This window comes from Pseudopodoces humilis, chromosome 19, assembly GCF_049639895.1.
Source record: "Pseudopodoces humilis isolate 2021_Gansu_Grassland_sample_001 chromosome 19, ASM4963989v1, whole genome shotgun sequence".
Taxonomy (NCBI): Eukaryota; Metazoa; Chordata; class Aves; order Passeriformes; family Paridae; genus Pseudopodoces; species Pseudopodoces humilis.
In genome coordinates this window covers 1,960,949-1,980,872 of record NC_142218.1, presented here as the reverse complement: position 1 = coordinate 1,980,872, position 19,924 = coordinate 1,960,949, and the positions used below count along the sequence as shown (strand labels likewise).

Here is a 19,924-nt window from a genome sequence, read left to right as displayed (position 1 = left end):
TTTGAAATAAGGCAATCATCTCCCCTCTGAATCCCCAGCAGGCTGTTGGAGCACAAGAGGAGCAGCTGTTACGTGTCTCACAGACCAGGCTGGAACCTCAGCTACCGCTTGCATCAGCAGAGGAAAAGACAGAGTCTCCTGAATTAACCACTGAGCCCAGGAGAACCCTTGAGCAGGTAAAATGGGCTTTCTGTGCCTCCACAGAGCCTCAGGCTCCTCTGGAACACAGCACGTTTGCCCAGGCAGTGCTTTGCACTGCCCTGCTTGTTTCCTTGCCTCTCCCTGTCCCTGCTGTGGGCGCACCCTTTTGTTTGTTCTGTCTCTTGCGGCAGCCCATGGCTTTCTCAAAGGTGCCTTCACTGCACTGTCTCCCTCCCTGGCCCCGTGTCCCTGGACACACACTGGCCTCTCTTGCGCAGCCCCCAGCGAGAGCTTTTTGCCCCCAGTGTTGTCTGGTGCAATTCAGGGTCTCAGAGCAGAGATCTTGCATTGATGTCCAGAGGTTCTTTTGCTCCATGTTTGCTGACGGATTTCTGTGACCCTTTCTCCCATCCAATGTGCAGGTGGAACCTGAAGGAAGAAGAATCAGAACTTTTAGGAGAGTGTTCCCCCCAGAGTCCCTTACGTTCAGTGTCTCCAAGTCTGACCACCAAAATAGGTCAACTTCTGAAAGAAGCTCCAGCAGCTCAGGGGAGCAGCAGTAGCCCTCCTGCTGATGCACTGTGGAGCCTGTGGAGCAAGGGCTCAGTGGCCCAAATGTGTCCTTTGGAAATCAGAGTTGGGTTCCTCACTGCTGTTGGAACTCTCTCTGCTAGACCTGTGGGGGCTGAGGGATGTACGTGGGAAGGGTTTGGCAGCCTTGGACCGGACTTGTTGATCATCTGAGCTCTGTTCAGGGCCAGTCTGGGAGCCTGTTCCTTTCCCCTTCCCCAAGGGCAGAGTGTTGGTGAGGGCTGCAGTTGGAGGCTGTGTCTGCCCTGACAGCCGGTACCGTGGGGCTGTGGATGCTGCTGCCAGCGTGGGCTTGTCTGAGCCGGGCCTTGTGCCTCTTTCAGGTGTCCCTGCTGCAGTCACAGCTGGCCCGAGACCGACAGCACCGGCAGAACTACATTGAGAGCTGTTCAAGGACCAGCCAGGGGCTGTCAGACCTTCACCAGGAGCTGTCCTGCTCCTTTGCAGCTGTGCTCAAGGAGCCCAGAGCTGCTCTTGTGGAAGCAGAGACTTGAAGCTGCATCAGTCTCTGAATCTTGACTTGGCAGGGACATCCTTGGGCCATCAGTCTCTGGAGAGACAGGCCCTGGAGAAGGCAGGTGCAGCTCTTGTGCACAGAGGATTTGTGCCCTGCTCAGAAGGCAGCTCCTGTCAACTGGGGCACAGAAATCCTCCCTAGGACACAGACAAACGCTATCAAAGATGAGGGCAAAGAACACCTGCCCAAGCTTTTCCAAGCAGATCCATTTGGTTCTTGAAGGTCTGTCCCTAGTGAGGAATCTTTGATGTAAGCAGCAGGACTTTTCTTCTGCCAAGAAGACCTACCGATATATTACCAAACAGAGAGCAGAGCAAAGAAAATGCACTTGTGGCTGTCTCAGGATTCTTAGTCCATTTTATGAGCTGACGCTGCTCTCGGCCGCACCGGAGCTCTGGGCGAGCTCCACAGTGCCCAGGGTCCAATGGGAGCTCGCGGAGGGAGGGGTAAGGGGAGGAGGTTACAATAGCAGGGACCAATGGGGATACAAAGAAGGCGGGAATACAACGTAACAACCAATAGTGTTTTGAGGAAGGGATGACATACATGGAAGGAGCTGGAAGGAGAGGTGGGCTTTACAGTGATGGATGGGGAGCTGGGGCAGGGTAGAGGTGATTGACGGGGAACATTCGGAAAAACTGGGAGGGGTTTACATAACAGACAAATGGAACCAACCAAAGCAGTAAATGGGAGAGAGCCAGGAACATATCAAACAGACGAAATACTAACAATTGTAACAGAACTGAATAAACATACTACAACAATGAGCCTTAAACACTGCAACTCTAGGCATTTCTGTGCAGGAATTTGAAAAGTCCCTGAAACACCATTTTTCCTCCTCAGGTGGCTGTTCTAAAGGAAAAGCTTTACTTTCCATGAATACTTAGAAACACCAAGAACCTTTTTAGGCTTTTCCTTACATCTCCCCTTGGTCAGGGAAGACAGAAGAATTCCTGGGACTCAGGAACTAAGCGCATCCCAAAAAAGCATGCGGGTCTTGAGAATGCTGAGCCTTAAAACTGGTGCTGCCTGGAGCAGCAACTTGGAACTCATGTTATGAGCCAGGTCCCTGCCCAGCTGCCCAGCTTGGGCTTGGACCTTGCGACGGCCAACAGCACTTGGATCGTGTGCTATTGACCCTGCAAAGGCCAAGAACGTTTGAATATTTGGGTTTGGACCGGGCAAAGGCCAAGAACGTTTGAATATTTGGGTTTGGACCCGGCAAAGGCCAAGAACGTTTGAATATTTGGGTTTGGACCGGGCAAAGGCCAAGAACGTTTGAATATTTGGGTTTGGACCGGGCAAAGGCCAAGAACGTTTGAATATTTGGGTTTGGACCCGGCAAAGGCCAAGGGCCTTTGGACACTGCACTCTGGACACTGCTCGTTCCAAGGAGCGGATGGACTCGCGACGACGGGTGAGTGAGAAAGCCACTGCTCTCCTTGTGCCAAGCCCTGCAGGGGCCTGGGTGGGCCTGGGCTGTGCCTCAGGGAAGGGTTCCCTTTGGGAATAACAAGGGTTTAACAGTTGCTGTTCCAGAGCTCCAGCAGCTTTGGTGCTTGCTGTGGGGTCAGGCCTGGGAGGGAATGGGGGACACCTGGCCATCCCAGAGCACAGCCACATCTCCTCCTCCTCCATCCTTGTCCCACCATTGAGGCCATGGGCACAAACAAGGGTCATCGCCTTCCCCTCAGCCTAATTTACAGTGCAGCCTCAGCGCTTCCCAGAGGCAAACATGGGTTTCTCTCAGACATTTCTGAGATGATCCCCAGTGGCCTAGGGGAGGCCATGGGGATAATAAGAAGATGCTCCAAAAATCTGGAGCACCTGTGCCAAGGGCAAAGGAGGCAAGAGTTGGGGTTGTCCAGGTGGGAGAAGGTTCCAGGGTGATCTTAGAGCCCCTATCAACGCAGGAAGGAAGGGCCTGCAAGAGAGCTGGACAGCGACTTAAGGCAGGGGCCTGCAATGACAGGACGAGGGACAATGGCTTCCCACTGAGACAGGGCAGGGATGGATAGGATATTTGCAGGGAATTCTGCCCTGTCAGGGTGCTGGGGCCCTGGCATAGGTTGCCCAGGGAAGCTGTGGCTGCCACTGGATCCCTGGGAGTGTTCAAGGCCAGGTTGGATGGGTCTCCGGGCAATGCCCATTTTGGTGTCCTTAGAAATGATGAGACACATTTCAGCATGTTTGTTTGTGCTGCTGTCAAACTACTGGGCTGAAAATATTCCCAAGGAGGGGAGGAAGAGCTCAGCTGGAATTGCTGCTCTCTGGGACAGGCTGGGAAGCACTTAGAGGTGACTGCCTTGGGGGCAGGCATGCAGTCTGAGTGTGCTCTTCCCTGTGCTCTTGCAGGGAGCTCAAGGACTTTCTCACCAGGGACGATCCTCCCGAGCCCCTGAGGTGAGTAAACTGTGCTGAGCTGGCTGGGATTTTGAAACTGAATGGACACTGGTTCTTGTGGGATCAGAAGAGGCATCTCAGTGGTACTTTGGAATAGGAAGAGAATGCCTGACTAACAGCTGGATGTGGGCTTTCAGGCGCTGATAGACGACGGTGACAGCATGGCCCATTCCATCATCTACACTGACAATCCTGGCAGCATCCTCTCATCTCTGACATCCACAGATAAACAGCATCCCTTTGGATTGCTTCGGGAACTCACAGGGAATTGTGGGCGCTTGCAGCAACGTATTGATAAAATGGACAAAGAAACCCAAATGCCCACAAGCCACTATCAGGAGATGGAGAATTTGATAGAAGAAATCAGAGGGTGAGCATTTCCTTCTCCTCCTCCTCCTCCTGCATTCCAGAGGCAATCTGCTTCCAGGTCTGGGAGTTCAGAGGTTCCTGGGTGAAGAAATCACCTGCCCTACCATGTGTGGCTCTTGAGCAAAGTCCTGTCAGGGTTTTTCATGCTCTACTGTGACTCCTAAGGCTGTGTGGGACATGCACAGCCATGTTGGAATAGAAGACTCCTTCTTCTCACCATACCACTTCCCTGAATTCTGTTCTTTGCGTGCCCCTGCCCAGCCACTGCTTCTCACTGAAGGAAGGCAAAATCCTGCCTTCCTTTCCCTTTGCCTCTGGAGGATTTCCTTGGGAGGGAAAGAGCAAGGTCTTCCTTAGCCCACTGCCCCCTGCTCCAGCCTGGAGTGCTGGAAATGGGATCGGTGACTCTTGAGGCCTCTTTGTTCTTCTGACTGAGCCTTGTCTCTGCAGTTGCTGCAAAAACGTTGGGAAGTCCAGGGAAAAGCTGCAGCAATGCATCGGAATCCCAGAGCCAGGAGCCTTGTGGCTGCGTCAAAGGAACACCGAGCAGCGGAAGGAAGCAGCAGCCCAGGTGGAAAAGGCCCAGCAGCAGGACAGGATGGAGGTTGGTTTAGGAAATGGGACGGGTTTTCCCTTGAAAACTTGTCTTGGCCCTTCTTGTACAGTGGAGCCTGCACTGGAGGGAGAAGACCCCTCATTGCAGAACGAGCTGGAAGTCAAGAGGCAGACACTGGAGGAATTGCAGCTTCAGAGGGATCTGCTGGAGCAAAGGAGGGATGATGTTACCATGGCTCTGGACACCTCACTGCTAGGCAGCACCTGTGGGAGTGGGAGTTGTGCCAGCCAGATCAGCCCAGATGCTGTTTCTGGCAGTAGAAGACAGGGACACTGCTGTGCACACCTGCCTCAAGATGACACACACATTTTTTAGCCAGGGATATGCATGTTCATCAGCAAAGTGTTGCCTGCTTCTGCAAAATTTGTTGCTTTGGGCAGCCACAGAGCCTCTGAAGCAGGGAATGGAGTTGGGGAAGGGTCTGGAGCACAGGTTTGACAAGGAGCAGCTGAGGGAGCTGGGGGGGCTCAGCCTGGAGAAAAGGAGGCTCAGGGGGCACCTTCTTGCTCTCTACAACTTCCTGTGACAGGAAGGTGCAGCAGCTGAGGGTTGGGCTCTGCTCCCAGGGAGCAAGGGACAGGACACGAGGAAACGGCCCCAAGCTGTGCCAGGAGAGGTTTGGATTGGGTGTTACAGGATAGCTGCAAGAGAAGGGTTTGTTTGTGATGGTCCCTCTCAGACAGTCTCCGTTCTGGGGTATGTGGTAGGTTTGGCAAATACACAGCAGAGATTTTGCTTTTGAAGAAAAGAGCTCAAAAACACGGTTTGGTCATCTGGCTTGAATAGCAGCAAGGGCCATTAGACACCTTCTCTGTGTAAGACAAGTAAGTGGTATTGTTGGTGTGAATTGCTGCACCAAGACAGCTGCATTGGCCACATCAGCCAGACTTCCATCAGTCACTAAATGTCTGCTCACCACAAGAACCACTTCCCTGCCAAGCATCCCCTCGTTGCAGAGAGCTGCTCTGAACAAGTGAGGAGGTGACATTTTGATGGGGGTTTTGTTCTAGCTGGGGAAATCCTGTATATTTTCCTGTGCTTCAGGGAGCAAAATTGCTTTCCCCAACCTTCCTGAAAATGTCCAGTGCTGAAATAGATCCTGATAGAAATTTTCTTTGCCAAGCAGCTGGCAGAGACCAGGTAAAGGCAGGGAGCAGAGTCTTTCAGATGTTTTTACATCCATGGACAAAAACTGGGAATGTCTCCAAATAAAAATAAATATGCCACAATGTGAAGGTTATTTTTCTGACATCTAAAGCCAATAAAGATCTCATGAGCCTTGGGCTCCTGTTTGTGCTGCTGAGCACATTCCTGGGGGAAGTCAAAAGCAAGCCACCCAGCCCTGAATTCATTAGTAGTTAAACCATGCAGATGTTGAGCGAAACCTCGAGTTTCTCTTGCGTTTGGTTCCTTTTTGTGAGCATCCCTGGTTCACTGAACATCCCTCGTTCCTTACCAAGTAGCTTCACAAGATCCTGGTCTTCAGAACTGAAGCTCCATCTTGAGCATTCCAGGCTCTTACCTGGGGACGTTGGGTGTGTTTTGTTCTAGAAGGGGAAGTCCTGTATGTTTTCCCTTGTTGCTTGCTGCCATTCTGGGTGAAGCCAGAGGCTCCTGCTGAAAGTCTTGAGGCTTTCTGCTTCCAAGCCCACTCTTGAGAAGTGTGGGCCAGGTGCTGGAGCTGGTTAGAGAGCAGCAGGGAAAGCTCTTTGGAATCCTCAACGACCTCTGGGGATTCTTGCTGATTGTTGATGGGCATCCACCTGCCAAACCCACCAAGGTCCCTTTGCACGGTCCCTCTCACTCTGTAAAGAAGGACAAGTCACTTGGGCTACTGCCTGCTTAGCCAACAACACTAAAATAAAGGTGGCAAGCCTACTCCTTGACCTTGCATGAGTTTAAACAGCAGTCTCTGAATTCAGGTAGTTATTGTTCAGACAAAAGGGTGTTGGTATTTTTTACAAGTGCTGCCATGACCATGAGATTTTTCTGCACCATGCCAAGTAGTTCTGAAGTCTCTTAAATACACGGTGTCTGGAAGATGATGTACCTTTATGTCCATTTTCAAGAGTATTAAAAAGTCAGGAGTCGGGCAGGACAGGAGTCTGTTCTGTCCCCCTGCAGAGCAGCTTGCAAGTGCTGATGACAGAAGGGCTGTGAGCAGAGGCTGAGCCTTTGCTCGTCAGCCCATCCTGTCCAGGCACAGCTCCCCAGTGTCATAGGTCAGGAACAGCAAGTGAAGCTTTGGCTGTTGAGGTCGAGTTGGGCTGGGCTGTGTGTGCTGTGCCAGGCCATAAGGAAGGCCAGGGCACTCCCTCAGAGGGCCCTGCTTTGCTATGGAAATGGCACAAAAGTGCCTTCTCTGGACGAGTTTCCATGTGACCCATTTTCCACACTGATGTGTGGGGATCTTGAGCCTTGTTGTCCTGGAATAACCAGCTGTGGGTGTCAGGAGCAAGCAGCTCATGTCTCTCTGTATTTGCAACTTGTAGGTCAGCAAAGGACATCCTGGAATCCAGCCTGTCTGCTGCTCAGCAGCAGATATCTCAGCTGGAGATGAGCAGGAACCATCTGAAGGCTCAAGTGCTCACAGTCACACAGGCCAAGGCAGTGGTAGAAGGTGAGGACCTCGTGTGCTTTGTTGTGGTGCCACCCCTGCCGAGAGAAGCTCAGCACCCTGTAAAGCCACTTCTGTCCACAGGGCTTCTGAGGAGTGGTGGGGCTGGAGGCACTGAAAGGGCCTGAGGTCAGTAAAGTCAGTAAAGACTCTGACTCCTGCTGTTGGTGATGTTTGCAGGACAAGTGAAACTCCTGCAACGAGAGCTGAAAGCAGAGAGAGCTCTCAGGAGAAAGGAACAAGAAGAGAGAGCTCAGCAGCTCTTGCAGGCAGAGAATCGGTGTGAAGAAAGCCTCAGGCTTCAGGGAACAGCCAAGCAAATGGAAATAAACAAGCTCCTGCAAGACCTGGTAGGGGACAATATGCTTCTGAATTGTCCAAGCTGGGCCTGTGGGAAGGTTCAGCACAAGCAGAGCCTGAGGGTGAGAAAGGGCAGCAATCCTCTGCCAGAGGCCTCTTGCTGCTGGGCTGGGCAGCAGAGCCAGCAGCTCAGACTTGGAGGTGTGTGAAGCCCCCCAGGATGGTGCTGGGACAGTAAATGCAGCCACGGCTCCAGTGAGGGCGTGAGACGAGTTCCAGAGCAGGTTGGGCAGTGCCCACCCAAAGTGTGACAGCCCAGGGCAGGATCATCCCTGAGTCCCTCCTGCCACGGAGCAGATGCCAACGTGGAGCAGATGCCAACATGGAGCAGATGCCATCAGTGCTTCTGGCTGCAGGAGTGGGAACTCAGGTCCTTTCTTGCTGTGCCTCCATGACTGACACACAGGGATTAGGTTTGGCTTGGAAGCCAATGGAACAGGCCCCTGGTCCTTCAGTCCTTGTGGCTGGGGCATCAGGGAGGGGAAGGTGACACCTCCTTTTGTGAGTGCTTGGGCTCAATGCTTGTGAAGGTTTTTCCCAACAGAAATGATTCCATGAGGCTGTGATTCTTGCAGCTGCTGAGCCTCCTTTTAAATTCCCTGACAGGACGTGGTTTCTGGAGTGCAGAAAGCCAGTGCTGTTGTCTTTTCAGGTTGGGGTTTGTGGGATGGATGAAGCTTCACATCTTTCAGCAAGGAGCTTGCCTGCAACTTCATCTTGAAAATTTTTCTCCCCTCCTCAGAAAAATGAGCAGGAAAGACACCATGCAGAGTTACAGGAGATGCTGGAGCAATGGGAAGAAGAGAAGGCAAAGAGAGAGCGGGAACACGAGAAGGTGCTGCTTGAGCTGAGGCAGAAAGTTGCCACCCTGCAGGCCCAACAACAAGACGAACAAACTAGATTTGAAAATGCCAAGCGACAGGTAATGGTTCTGAAGGGAGAACTGGTGTAATTTTTTGCAAGGCTGGAGCTGTGGAGATGGCAGGCTATGGGGGCTGTGTGGAGCATGTCCTCCATGTCTTCTCCATTGAATTTGGGCAGGTGAAAGGTGATCGGGTCTGTCTTTGGGACCAGGAATGAGCCCTCTCACAGGAAGCCAGGCAGAAACATCAGCTTTAAGCTGAGATTTTTGTGCTGCTCTTGTGTTCTGTTTTTCTAACATACCTCAGAGATTCTTCACTGTTCTCTTACCACTCCCCTTCTGGTGTGTGCTGGTAGGTGTTCAGTGCCAAAGTGAGATTGTAGGACTTTTCTTTTGTGGGCACAGGGAGGGTATAGCAGGAATGCTGACAAGAATGAGAAAAATCAGGTGAGTGAAACAGCAGTGGCACTGCAGTCACCCAGGGAGGACTCCGCAGCCTTCTTGCTTTTCCATGGCAGAGCAGCAGCTGATGGGCTGATCCCTGGGGCTGCCTCATGCTGTGGGGGCTCCATGGCAGCTGCTCTGGAGGACACTCAGTGCTCTACTGAATCTCAGCTGCTGCCTCCTGGACAGCTGGGCCAGTCCTCTGGGCTGTTGGCCAGCAACCATCAGCATGGACTCCTGCTGGCCTTTTCTTGCTAGCCTTGGTTTTGGAGGTGCTTTTTCAGGTGCTCATAGTGGGCCACTTAGAGACTTAACCAAGTTGTCCATATCCATTGTGAATCTGGTGCTTTCAGGACAGGGAGAAATGGAAAGTTGTCCTTTCCCTTTCCTCATGGCCTCTGCTGTGGCTGACAGTAGCAGGCTGTGGCTGTCGCCTCTGACTGCTTTGTTCTGTTTGACTGGAGGTGGAAGAGTTGACATCTCAGCTGGCAGCCTCCCGGGAGTTCCTGGAAAGCACAGTCCAGAGAGCCCAGCAAGATGTGAGTGAGGCCCAGGAACAGTTACGGCAGAAGATGCTGGAGACTGAAAACATCCAGAAGAGGCTGGAGGAGGCAGAACAAGAGAAGAAGGAGCTCCAAGTACAGCTACAGATAATGGAGAGGGAATGGAATCAATGGGAAGAAGTGGCAATGCAAAATTCAGAACTGCATGCTTTTGCAACTTCCCTAAAGAGAGAAAATGACAGGTAAATGAAAGCCTGTGGGACTCTGCAATGTGGTGAATGCATTCCCTCTTTGCCATCTTTGCACCTGCCTGGGGCTCTGGCAGCATTTCCTAAGTGGCAGATTCTGAACTCTCCATGAAGACACGTCTCATGATCTGTATGTTGTGTTCATTCTCTAACATTTTAAGCCTTCAGTTAGTTTTTTTCTGAAGACAAAGGCTTTCGGGGTAGCTCTTTCCCTCTAGGGAGTGTTGTGCTGTTGCGTGTTAGGTTAGGTGGGTGTGTTAACAGTGCTGGAGCTGCAGTGTAAAGAGCTGGCTACATCCATCAGCTCCACCTTGGCTGCTGTAACTTGAATCCTTTGGGATCTGATCAGCCTGGCACCTGATGCCTTTGCTGGGCTGAACCTTCTTAGGGTGCTGATCCAGCCCTGGGAGATTGCCCTGGGAGGCACCCGAGAAACAAGAATGTCTCTGGTGCATTGTTCCTGATAAAATGCCCCCCAGTGCCTGGAGGGGCTCAAGCAGGGTCCCTGCCACCCTCCACACTCACAGGTGTTACTGACTGTGCAAAGAATGCAAGAAACCTGAGCAAGGTTAGGGGGGCTCCTCCAGCTGATCAAGTCAAGCCAGTCTTCAGTGCCACAGGATTCTTCTTCCAAGAAGAAGACAAAGGAAAGGCAGAGCACTCTTGCTTGCCTGGAGGTTTCTGCATCTTCCATCAGCTTGAGCTCCAAGCCTCTGTTGCCACTTCTGCCTTGGGCCTTTGTTCCTCCAGCTGAAAGTAGGATGGGTGCTGGTAAATCTCAGGGAACTTCCCAGACATCCCCTGGCTGTAGGGTGCTGCTCCTCCCACCTGGACATACAAGATGGGGGAAGGAAATGTCTCTTCCATGTTGACCAAACCTCTTCCCCTTGGAGCCTGGTTAGTCAGAAGAAAATTCTCCCTCTCCCCTAATGTCTTCATTGCAGGACTTTGTTAGGTTTGTATTCACATTCCCATCTCAAATAGAAGGTAGGCCATGTAGGCAGGAGCTCCCTGTTCTTTCAGGAACAAAAGCAGAGTGGGCACATGCTGGGCTGTGACTGCAGGGGGAACAAACAGCCAAGTTGTTTAGACAAACCTCATCGGACAGAGCAGTTTTCTCCAAGGTGGTGCAAATCATAGGAGTTTATAAAATGTGATACCATTAGTAATGAGTTGCATGCTTCCCTTCTAGGCTGATTCAGTCTCTGGAGGAAAGGAATATGCACCTCACAGAGCTGGAAGAAAAGAACGTGGCACTGAACAATGAGCTGTCTCAGTTTCATTCTGCTCTTCAGCAGGCTGAACACCTCTCTTCAAGCCGTGCAGGACAACTGCAGGAGCTCAACACCCAGGTAAGCTGTGCACTCCATCCTCTTCTCCAGGGACACACAACACCACCTTTGGCATGGGGGCCCCAACCTCTTTCCCCTCCCAGCAGCATCCACTGCCGCCGTGTTCTGCCCAGGGCTGCTGCGGCTGCACCCTCAGGCCAAGGCTGGATCTGGTGTCTGCTGCCGATGTTTTCTCCCATTCTCTCCTGGGTCCCAGCAGGAAATCTGGGAGGAGAAGCAGCAGCACACTCCTCTGGAGCTTCTCTGTCCCTCTGTTAGCAGTGCTGTCCCTGACAGTGTTGCCCGATCCGAAGAAAACACAAACAACCGAAGTCGTTTATGCGGTGCTTTATTGAGGGCCCGGGAGCCTGTGGACTAGCGTCCAAAGACAGAGCCCCATTTCACAGAAAAATCACAGGGTTTTTATATGTTTTCTACACGATTTCTTCATCATCATAATTTCTTAATTCTCTCTCACTACCTGGTACGATTATCTCTCTGACATTTAAACTTTGCCAAAAGTACATTCCTAGATTATCTCCTAGTTACACTGCTTACATTGCAATATCTGCCGTATAGTTCATCTGCAGGTTACATGTGGCCTACCAAGCCTTAGCATAACTACTACTAATGTCAAACTAATGCTAACTAATACAGTTTATTGAACTAAATGGCAACAACAGGATTGCTGCCTGTGCCAGGCACTGAGCAATGTGGGGACACAGACGTGGCTATGGCAGGCTGGGCAGGGCACTTCCACCACAGCCAGTTCAGCCCGTGTTCAGAGCTGCAGCCTCAAGGGTGTCCCTTGCCTCCCTTTCCCTGTTTTCTCTACCTTTGTCTCCACTGGAATCCTTGGTTCGGCACCTTCTGTTTCTGGTGTATTTCTGCCTGAAGTCATTTCTCCATCAATGCTCTCCCTACTGCCCGCTCTGCTGCCTCAGGAGCAGCCCAGTCCCTGAGGCTCTCTGCATCCATCTTCCAGATCCAGGCTATGCAGGATGCAGTGACAGAGAAGGCAGCTCAGCAGGACACTCGAGAGAAGGAGCTGCTGCAGGAGCTGGAAAAGTCCCGAGCAGGAGAACAGAGCTTGAGGGACGCTGTGCATGTGCTGGAGGCTGAGGTGTCTGAGCTGCGTCTGAGGCTCCAGAGCTCTGAGGAAAGAGCAGAGGCCATGGCCACACACTGTGAGGCCATGGAGATGGAGCTGAGGATGGCTGAGGCTGACAACAACCAAATCAAGGCCTGCAATCAGGAGCTGCAGACACTGTTGGAGGAAACTCAGCAAGGTACAACTTCTCTCCCATCCATTGCCCCATCCTGTTCCACCAGCGGGGATCTCTGATCCCATGCAGAGGTAAAGGCCTGTGCCCAGAGATGGCAGACAGGAAAAACAACCAGTATGAGATTTATCCATCCAAGTGCCTGTGAAAGCCTTTTCTTGAGAACGATGCTGTGGCTGGCAGTGCCAACTGGCTCTGCTGTGGCTGATCCCATACACAGCTGGTGCCTTTCAGGTGCTGTGTCTGTGCTAAGCAGCTGGAGCTGGATGCCTGAGGCAAATTCTCTCCTGCTCCAGGCCCTGCCAAGCCTCCAGGCTATTGGCCCCTCTGGAGCAGGGCTGCACAGGCATCCCTGCTGCTTTGTCTCTCTTGGATTGTTCACTCTGCACAAGGCCAAGAGCAAACACACTTTGCTATTCCTGTGAACCTTGCCCCTGCCATTCCTGCTTTTTTCTCTGCCTGGAAGTTTCCTTCATTTCTGTAAGTTTCGGGAGCTCTTGGAGGTTTAGGGCCTGGCAAACCCAGTCAGGCAGAGAAGACAGTGCTGTTGTCTCTGCAGGGTGTCCATCAGTTTGCTTTACTTTGCTTTTCCCCTTCTCTTTCCCTTTCCCTCCTGCAGCAGTATGGAGGGCAGAACAGCAGAAGACCTCTCTAGAAACTGCCTTGAAGGAAGAGGCTGTGACACTTCGTCAGGAGATGGAATCACTGCAGAGGAAATTGGAGAGCCAGGAGAAGGAAAGGAAGGATTTTCTGGTGAGAATGGCAGATGCCACAAAGGGCCATTTCCCAGCTATGTTTGCACCCTGTGTTACCAGTTCTAAGGAGCACCTTTTTCCAGTTTACCTTTCCTAATTGCATTCTTCTGAATAAGGAGGAAATGATGTTGTAGCCATGTCAAAGCCAGTTAGCACTGAGGCTGCTGATTTTCCTCCATGCTGGAGTTCCGTGCCCTGGAAGCTTTAGTTCTCCATGTCCACACTGTCTCTATTGACATTGCATGGTTTGGGCAATGTCTGGTGTCCAAATCCATGTTCAGATTTCTAAATATCTGGAGCTGGCAGGAGGGGTGAGAAGACCAAGTTTGCTGTTAATTGAAAGGTGTTTGGCCTTGGCCATGTGAGAGCAGGCAGTGGGGAGAGAAGAGAGGAAAGCCAAGTGCTGATGCAGATCAGGACGTGTGCCTGCAAGGGGAGAACTCGTCCTGAGTGGCAGCAGGGAATGACAGACTGATCTGGCCATTGGTGCTGCAAGAGAGGGCAGTGGGGCTCTCGGGGATGCTGCCCTGGAAACTCTACACAGGAGTGTTGGAAAAGCACTCCTGTTGCCCCAAGGCCTTGGAATGAAAAGCTGAGGGTGTTTGCTCTCCTTCCTTCCTGATGGACAGCACATCCTCATGGCACTGCCTAAATCCTGCTTAGCATTGACTTGAGATCCTGGCTGCAGTTCTGGCAGCTCGTGCCCAAAGGAACACGGGAGTGGAGCTGCCAGAGGTCGGGGAAGGGCAGAAAGGAAGCTGGGATGGGCTGAGCGAGCTGGGAAAGAGGCAGCGTCAAGGGGGGCCCAGCCAAGGTCTGCAGCAGCCCGAGAGGCAGAGAGAGAGAGAGGGGCAGCACGTGCCTGCCCCTGCAGCAGGAGTCCAGATCTGGTATGAGAAGCAAACCAAGAGAGGCAATGAGTGAGTCTTCTTCTCCCTGTTTTGGCAGCATGAACGGGAATTGTACCAACAGCAGCTGAGAGATCTGGAAATGAAGAAGGAAATGGGTGCACCTGACATCCAAAGACGGAAGAAGATAACCCAGGAACTGGAAGTGGAGAGGGAAGACATGCAAGAAGAGTTGGACCATGGGACTGCTGCTGCCTTGAAGAAGAGAGGAACAGAAGAAATCAAAGGGACAGAGAATGGACAACTGCAGATTTCTGCACTGAGGAAGAGCGAAATGGCCAAAGGCACTCTGAAGAAAAACTTTGTAATCCTGCAGAGAAAATCTCCTGACAACTGCATGGGCCAGTCTCATCTCCAGGTAGGCAGAGGCACTGACCTTCAGTCCACTCCAATGTCCCTGAAGAATTCCAGTGACGTTTCCCATAAAGAAGTGGGACTCTATATCCCTGTCAGTCCAGGCCTGCTTGGCCAAAGCAGCCCAGGCTGCAGCAGGCAGCCTTGTCTGTCTGCCTGGCCCCAGCCAGAGACCATTGACTGCCAGATTGTTTCCTGGCACGCCCAGAATGACTGCTTCAGCTCTGGAGTTTGCTGTTCAAATCAGCTGCAGGCCAAATGCTGGGCATGGGGAGCTGCTTCTCCTGTGCCCACACAAGATCATGGCAACACGTGGGGATTTGGATTTGGTGTGGGAAGGAATGGAGCAGGTGAGCAGGGCGATGGACTAAACCCAGCAGAGTTTTGTACCAGGAGATCTGAGCAGCAGCAGCTGCACTGCTGGTGCTTAGAGTAAATTGTATTGGCAGATGTGGAAGATGCAGTATTTTTGGGTCACAACATCGCGTTTGGAGTAGGGATGTTTGTTGGCAAGGAGCTGTCAGGTCCCAGGCAAGGCAGCAGGGCCTGACACAGCAGCTCCAAGGTAACAGTGGCAGAGGCTTTTGCAGCCCAGGGTATCAGAGCTGCATAGGGCAGATGCTGTGAACCTTTGAGCCCAGAGCACAGGTGCTCCTTGTCCTCTGCTGCCTGCGAGGTGGCACTGGCTGGCTCTGCACAGGGCTCCTGAGGAATGCTGAGAAGGATGAGAAAAATTTGTTTAATTACTTGTCTGGAGTATTTCTGAAGAGGAACCCAGAGATGTCTTCTGGGCTGTGTTTTAAGTCACTTCCTGGGCAGCTGTGGCTCCCCAGGGCAGACAGTGGCCCAGGGGAGCAGCAGCCAAGTGCTCTGAGGGCGCGTGAGCCCATCCGTCTTTGCCTCTTGCCACACAGATGTTGCAGGCAAGTGTGAAACCCTCTGCTCTTTGCTTCTGTGCAGGTGCTGCAGGAAGAGCAGAATGAAAAGAGGGCTTTAACAGAGGCACTGGTCCAAACTCAGGGAGATCTAAGCCAAGCGTGCCAGCAGGTCCAGCAGCTCAGGCAGGAGGTGAAAGAGCAGCAAGACAAGGGACAGGTAAGTCTGAGTAGGCAGGGAATGGAGTGCAGGGCAGGGACAAGGGCACAAAAGGCAGCTCTTGGGACTGAGGGGGCAAGGGCTGCCTCAGGCTGTGGGAGCACAGAGCCTGGTAAGCTCCAGAGCTCAGCCCCAGGAAGGAGGGCTTGCAGTGCAAGTAGAGCTGGGTCGAGAAGCCAGAAGGAGTAGCTGAATAAATGGGATTTCGAGACAGCAAGTGCAAAAATCTGAGCCTGAGGGCAGGTCCCAAGAATTTGTTCTGCATTTTGTTGCCAGACCATCAAGGCAAAGCTGCAAGCTGAGCTGCAGGAAGCTCATACTGAAATCCAGGCAGAGCAGAGGAGGCACAATGAAGAGCTTCAGAGCATCAGAGAGGCGATGAATGTCCTCCTTGAGCAGAGGGATGCTGTACAAAAGCAGGTGAGTGAAACAGCAGTGGCACTGCAGTCACCCAGGGAGGACTCCGCAGCCTTCTTGCTTTTCCATGGCAGAGCAGCAGCTGATGGGCTGATCCCTGGGGCTGCCTCATGCTGTGGGGGCTCCATGGCAGCTGCTCTGGAGGACACTCAGTGCTCTACTGAATCTCAGCTGCTGCCTCCTGGACAGCTGGGCCAGTCCTCTGGGCTGTTGGCCAGCAACCATCAGCATGGACTCCTGCTGGCCTCTTCTTGGTTTGGGAGGTGCTGTTTTAGGTGCCCATAGCGGGCCACTTAGAGAGACTTGTTGTCCATATCCATTGTGAATCTGGTGCTTTCAGGACAGGGAGAAATGGAAAGTTGTCCTTTCCCTTTCCTCATGGCCTCTACTGTGGCTGACAGTAGCAGGCTGTGGCTGTCACCTCTGACTGCTTTGTTCTGTTTGACTGGAGGTGGAAGAGTTGACATCTCAGCTGGCAGCCTCCCGAGAGTTCCTGGAAAGCACAGTCCAGAGAGCCCAGCACGATGTGAGTGAGGCGCAGGAACAGTTACGGCAGAAGATGCTGGAGACTGAAAACATCCAGAAGAGGCTGGAGGGGGCAGAACAAGAGAAGAAGGAGCTCCAAGTACAGCTACAGATAATGGAGAGGGAATGGAATCAATGGGAAGAAGTGGCAATGCAAAATTCAGAACTGCATGCTTTTGCAACTTCCCTAAAGAGAGAAAATGACAGGTGAATGAAAGCCTGTGGGACTCTGCAATGTGGTGAATGCATTCCCTCTTTGCCATCTTTGCACCTGCCTGGGGCTCTGGCAGCATTTCCTAAGTGGCAGATTCTGAACTCTCCATGAAGACACGTCTCATGATCTGTATGTTGTGTTCATTCTCTAACATTTTAAGCCTTCAGTTAGTTTTTTTCTGAAGACAAAGGCTTTTGGGGTAGCTCTTTCCCTCTAGGGAGTGTTGTGCTGTTAGGTTAGGTTAGGTGGGTGTGTTAACAGTGCTGGAGCTGCAGTGTAAAGAGCTGGCTACATCCATCAGCTCCACCTTGGCTGCTGTAACTTGAATCCTTTGGGATCTGATCAGCCTGGCATCTGATGCCTTTGCTGGGCTGAACCTTCTTAGGGTGCTGATCCAGCCCTGGGAGATTGCCCTGGGAGGCACCCGAGAAACAAGAATGTCTCTGGTGCATTGTTCCTGATAAAATGCCCCCCAGTGCCTGGAGGGGCTCAAGCAGGGTCCCTGCCACCCTCCACACTCACAGGTGTTACTGACTGTGCAAAGAATGCAAGAAACCTGAGCAAGGTTAGGGGGGCTCCTCCAGCTGATCAAGTCAAGCCAGTCTTCAGTGCCACAGGATTCTTCTTCCAAGAAGAAGACAAAGGAAAGGCAGAGCACTCTTGCTTGCCTGGAGGTTTCTGCATCTTCCATCAGCTTGAGCTCCAAGCCTCTGTTGCCACTTCTGCCTTGGGCCTTTGTTCCTCCAGCTGAAAGTAGGATGGGTGCTGGTAAATCTCAGGGAACTTCCCAGACATCCCCTGGCTGTAGGGTGCTGCTCCTCCCACCTGGACATACAAGATGGGGGAAGGAAATGTCTCTTCCATGTTGACCAAACCTCTTCCCCTTGGAGCCTGGTTAGTCAGAAGAAAATTCTCCCTCTCCCCTAATGTCTTCATTGCAGGACTTTGTTAGGTTTGTATTCACATTCCCATCTCAAATAGAAGGTAGGCCATGTAGGCAGGAACTCCCTGTTCTTTCAGGAACAAAAGCAGAGTGGGCACATGCTGGGCTGTGACTGCAGGGGGAACAAACAGCCAAGTTGTTTAGACAAACCTCATCGGACAGAGCAGTTTTCTCCAAGATGGTGCAAATCATAGGAGTTTATAAAATGTGATACCATTAGTAATGAGTTGCATGCTTCCCTTCTAGGCTGATTCAGTCTCTGGAGGAAAGGAATATGCACCTCACAGAGCTGGAAGAAAAGAACGTGGCACTGAACAATCAGCTGTCTCAGTTTCATTCTGCTCTTCAGCAGGCTGAACACCTCTCTTCAAGCCGTGCAGGACAACTGCAGGAGCTCAACACCCAGGTAAGCTGTGCACTCCATCCTCTTCTCCAGGGACACACAACACCACCTTTGGCATGGGGGCCCCAACCTCTTTCCCCTCCCAGCAGCATCCACTGCCGCCGTGTTCTGCCCAGGGCTGCTGTGGCTGCACCCTCAGGCCAAGGCTGGATCTGGTGTCTGCTGCCGATGTTTTCTCCCATTCTCTCCTGGGTCCCAGCAGGAAATCTGGGAGGAGAAGCAGCAGCACACTCCTCTGGAGCTTCTCTGTCCCTCTGTTAGCAGTGCTGTCCCTGACAGGATTGCTGCCTGTGCCAGGCACTGAGCAATGTGGGGACACAGACGTGGCTATGGCAGGCTGGGCAGGGCACTTCCACCACAGCCAGTTCAGCCCGTGTTCAGAGCTGCAGCCTCAATGGTGCCTCTTGCCTCCCTTTCCCTGTTTTCTCTACCTTTGTCTCCACTGGAATCCTTGGTTCTGCACCTTCTGTTTCTGGTGTATTTCTGCCTGAAGTCATTTCTCCTTCAATGCTCTCCCTACTGCCCGCTCTGCTGCCTCAGGAGCAGCCCAGTCCCTGAGGCTCTCTGCATCCATCTTCCAGATCCAGGCTATGCAGGATGCAGTGACAGAGAAGGCAGCTCAGCAGGACACTCGAGAGAAGGAGCTGCTGCAGGAGCTGGAAAAGTCCCGAGCAGGAGAACAGAGCTTGAGGGACGCTGTGCATGTGCTGGAGGCTGAGGTGTCTGAGCTGCGTCTGAGGCTCCAGAGCTCTGAGGAAAGAGCAGAGGCCATGGCCATACACTGTGAGGCCATGGAGATGGAGCTGAGGATGGCTGAGGCTGACAACAACCAAATCAAGGCCTGCAATCAGGAGCTGCAGACACTGTTGGAGGAAACTCAGCAAGGTACAACTCCTCTCCCATCCATTGCCCCATCCTGTTCCACCAGCGGGGATCTCTGATCCCATGCAGAGGTAAAGGCCTGTGCCCAGAGATGGCAGACAGGAAAAACAACCAGTATGAGATTTATCCATCCAAGTGCCTGTGAAAGCCTTTTCTTGAGAACGATGCTGTGGCTGACAGTGCCAACTGGCTCTGCTGTGGCTGATCCCATACACAGCTGGTGCCTTTCAGGTGCTGTGTCTGTGCTAAGCAGCTGGAGCTGGATGCCTGAGGCAAATTCTCTCCAGCTCCAGGCCCTGCCAGAGCCTCCAGGCTATTGGCCCCTCTGGAGCAGGGCTGCACAGGCATCCCTGCTGCTTTGTCTCTCTTGGATTGCTCACTCTGCACAAGGCCAAGAGCAAACACACTTTGCTATTCCCCTTGCCCCTTGCCCCTGCCATTCCTGCTTTTTCTCTGCCTGGAAATTTCCTTCATTTCTCTCAGTTTTGGAAGATCTTGTGGGCTTAAGGCCTGGCAAACCACGGCAAGCAGAGAAAACAGTGAATGTTGTCTCTGCAGGATGCCCATCAGTTTACTTTGCTTTGCTTTTCCCCTTCTCTTTCCCCTTCCCTCCTGCAGCAATATGGAGGGCAGAACACCAGAAAATCTTTCTAAGAACAGGACTGAAGGAAGTGGCCACTGCCCTGAAGGAAGAGGCTGTGACTGTTCGTCAGGAGATGGAATATCTTCGGAGGAAATTGGAGGGCCAGGAGAAGGAAAGGAAGGATTTTCTGGTGAGAATGGCAGATGCCACAAAGGGCCATTTCCCAGCTATGTTTGCACCTGGTGTTACCAGTTCTAAGGAGCACCTTTTTCCAGTTTAACTTTCCTAATTGCATTCTTCTGAATAAGGAGGAAATGATGTTGTAGCCATGTCAAAGCCAGTTAGCACTGAGGCTGCTGATTTTCCTCCATGCTGGAGTTCCGTGCCCTGGAAGCTTTAGTTCTCCATGTCCACACTGTCTCTATTGACATTGCATGGTTTGGGCAATTTCTGGTGTCCAAATCCTTGTTCAGATTTCTAAATATCTGGAGCTGGCAGGAGGGGTGAGAAGACCAAGTTTGCTGTTAATTGAAAGGTGTTTGGCCTTGGCCATGTGAGAG

General features: G+C 52.2%; 1 protein-coding gene across 1 annotated transcript in view; it reads left to right on the top strand.

Annotated features, from left to right (window-relative positions):
* The window catches only part of LOC148182789 (uncharacterized), a 31,720-nt gene extending 12,200 nt beyond the window's left edge, over positions 1–19,520 (top strand). Inside the window, exons 8-13 of the mRNA XM_088064750.1 lie at positions 8,357–8,536; positions 15,263–15,397; positions 15,674–15,817; positions 17,743–17,902; positions 18,481–18,784; positions 19,400–19,520. Of these exons, the coding sequence (XP_087920876.1) occupies positions 8,357–8,536; positions 15,263–15,397; positions 15,674–15,817; positions 17,743–17,853 (570 nt within the window). The 3' untranslated portion in view covers positions 17,854–17,902; positions 18,481–18,784; positions 19,400–19,520. The remainder of the gene's footprint in view (positions 1–8,356; positions 8,537–15,262; positions 15,398–15,673; positions 15,818–17,742; positions 17,903–18,480; positions 18,785–19,399) is intronic.
* Positions 19,521–19,924: the final 404 nt, after the last annotated feature.